The 497-nt window shown below is 58.1% G+C and overlaps 1 protein-coding gene across 1 annotated transcript in view; it reads left to right on the forward strand.

Annotated features, from left to right (window-relative positions):
- Positions 1–10: 10 nt before the first annotated feature.
- LOC106819013 (putative uncharacterized protein DDB_G0283527) overlaps positions 11–497 on the forward strand; it is a 47,041-nt gene continuing 46,554 nt past the window's right edge. The window contains exon 1 of the mRNA XM_014823672.1: positions 11–67. Within this exon, the coding sequence (XP_014679158.1) occupies positions 11–67 (57 nt within the window). The remainder of the gene's footprint in view (positions 68–497) is intronic.

Raw genomic sequence — 497 nt, forward strand, 5'->3', positions numbered from 1 at the left:
GGCCGACAACATGGCCGACAACATGGCCGACAGCATTGCCGACAGCACTGCCGACGACATTGCCGACGTGAGAAGACTTAATTGACTCTGGCCACTCTCAGGGTTTTTAGCAAATTACAGGCTCTCGGGTTTTTTAATGTGTGTAAAGTAGGAATGGCAGTTAAGAGCCTGATGAATGGATCGTACATTAAGCTCAGTAGGAGGGGGAAGGGGGAGAAGGAGGAGGGGAAGGGGGAGAAGGAGGAGGATGAGGGGAAGGAGGAGAAGGGGGAGAAGGAGGATGAGGGGAAGGAGAAGGAGGAGGAAGAGCAGCAGCAGCAGCAGCAGCAGCAGCAGCACTACCGCCAACAGCAGCGGCAGCAGCAGCAGCAGCAACATCACCACCACCACCAGCAGCAGCAGCAGCAGCACCACCACGCCACCAGCAGCAGCAGCACCACCACCACCACCACCACCAGCAGCAGCACCACCACCACCACCACCAGCAGCAGCAGCAC

The sequence above is a fragment of the Priapulus caudatus genome, unplaced genomic scaffold (assembly GCF_000485595.1).
Source record: "Priapulus caudatus unplaced genomic scaffold, Priapulus_caudatus-5.0.1 Scaffold2744, whole genome shotgun sequence".
In the NCBI taxonomy this organism is placed as follows: domain Eukaryota; kingdom Metazoa; phylum Priapulida; class Priapulimorpha; order Priapulimorphida; family Priapulidae; genus Priapulus; species Priapulus caudatus.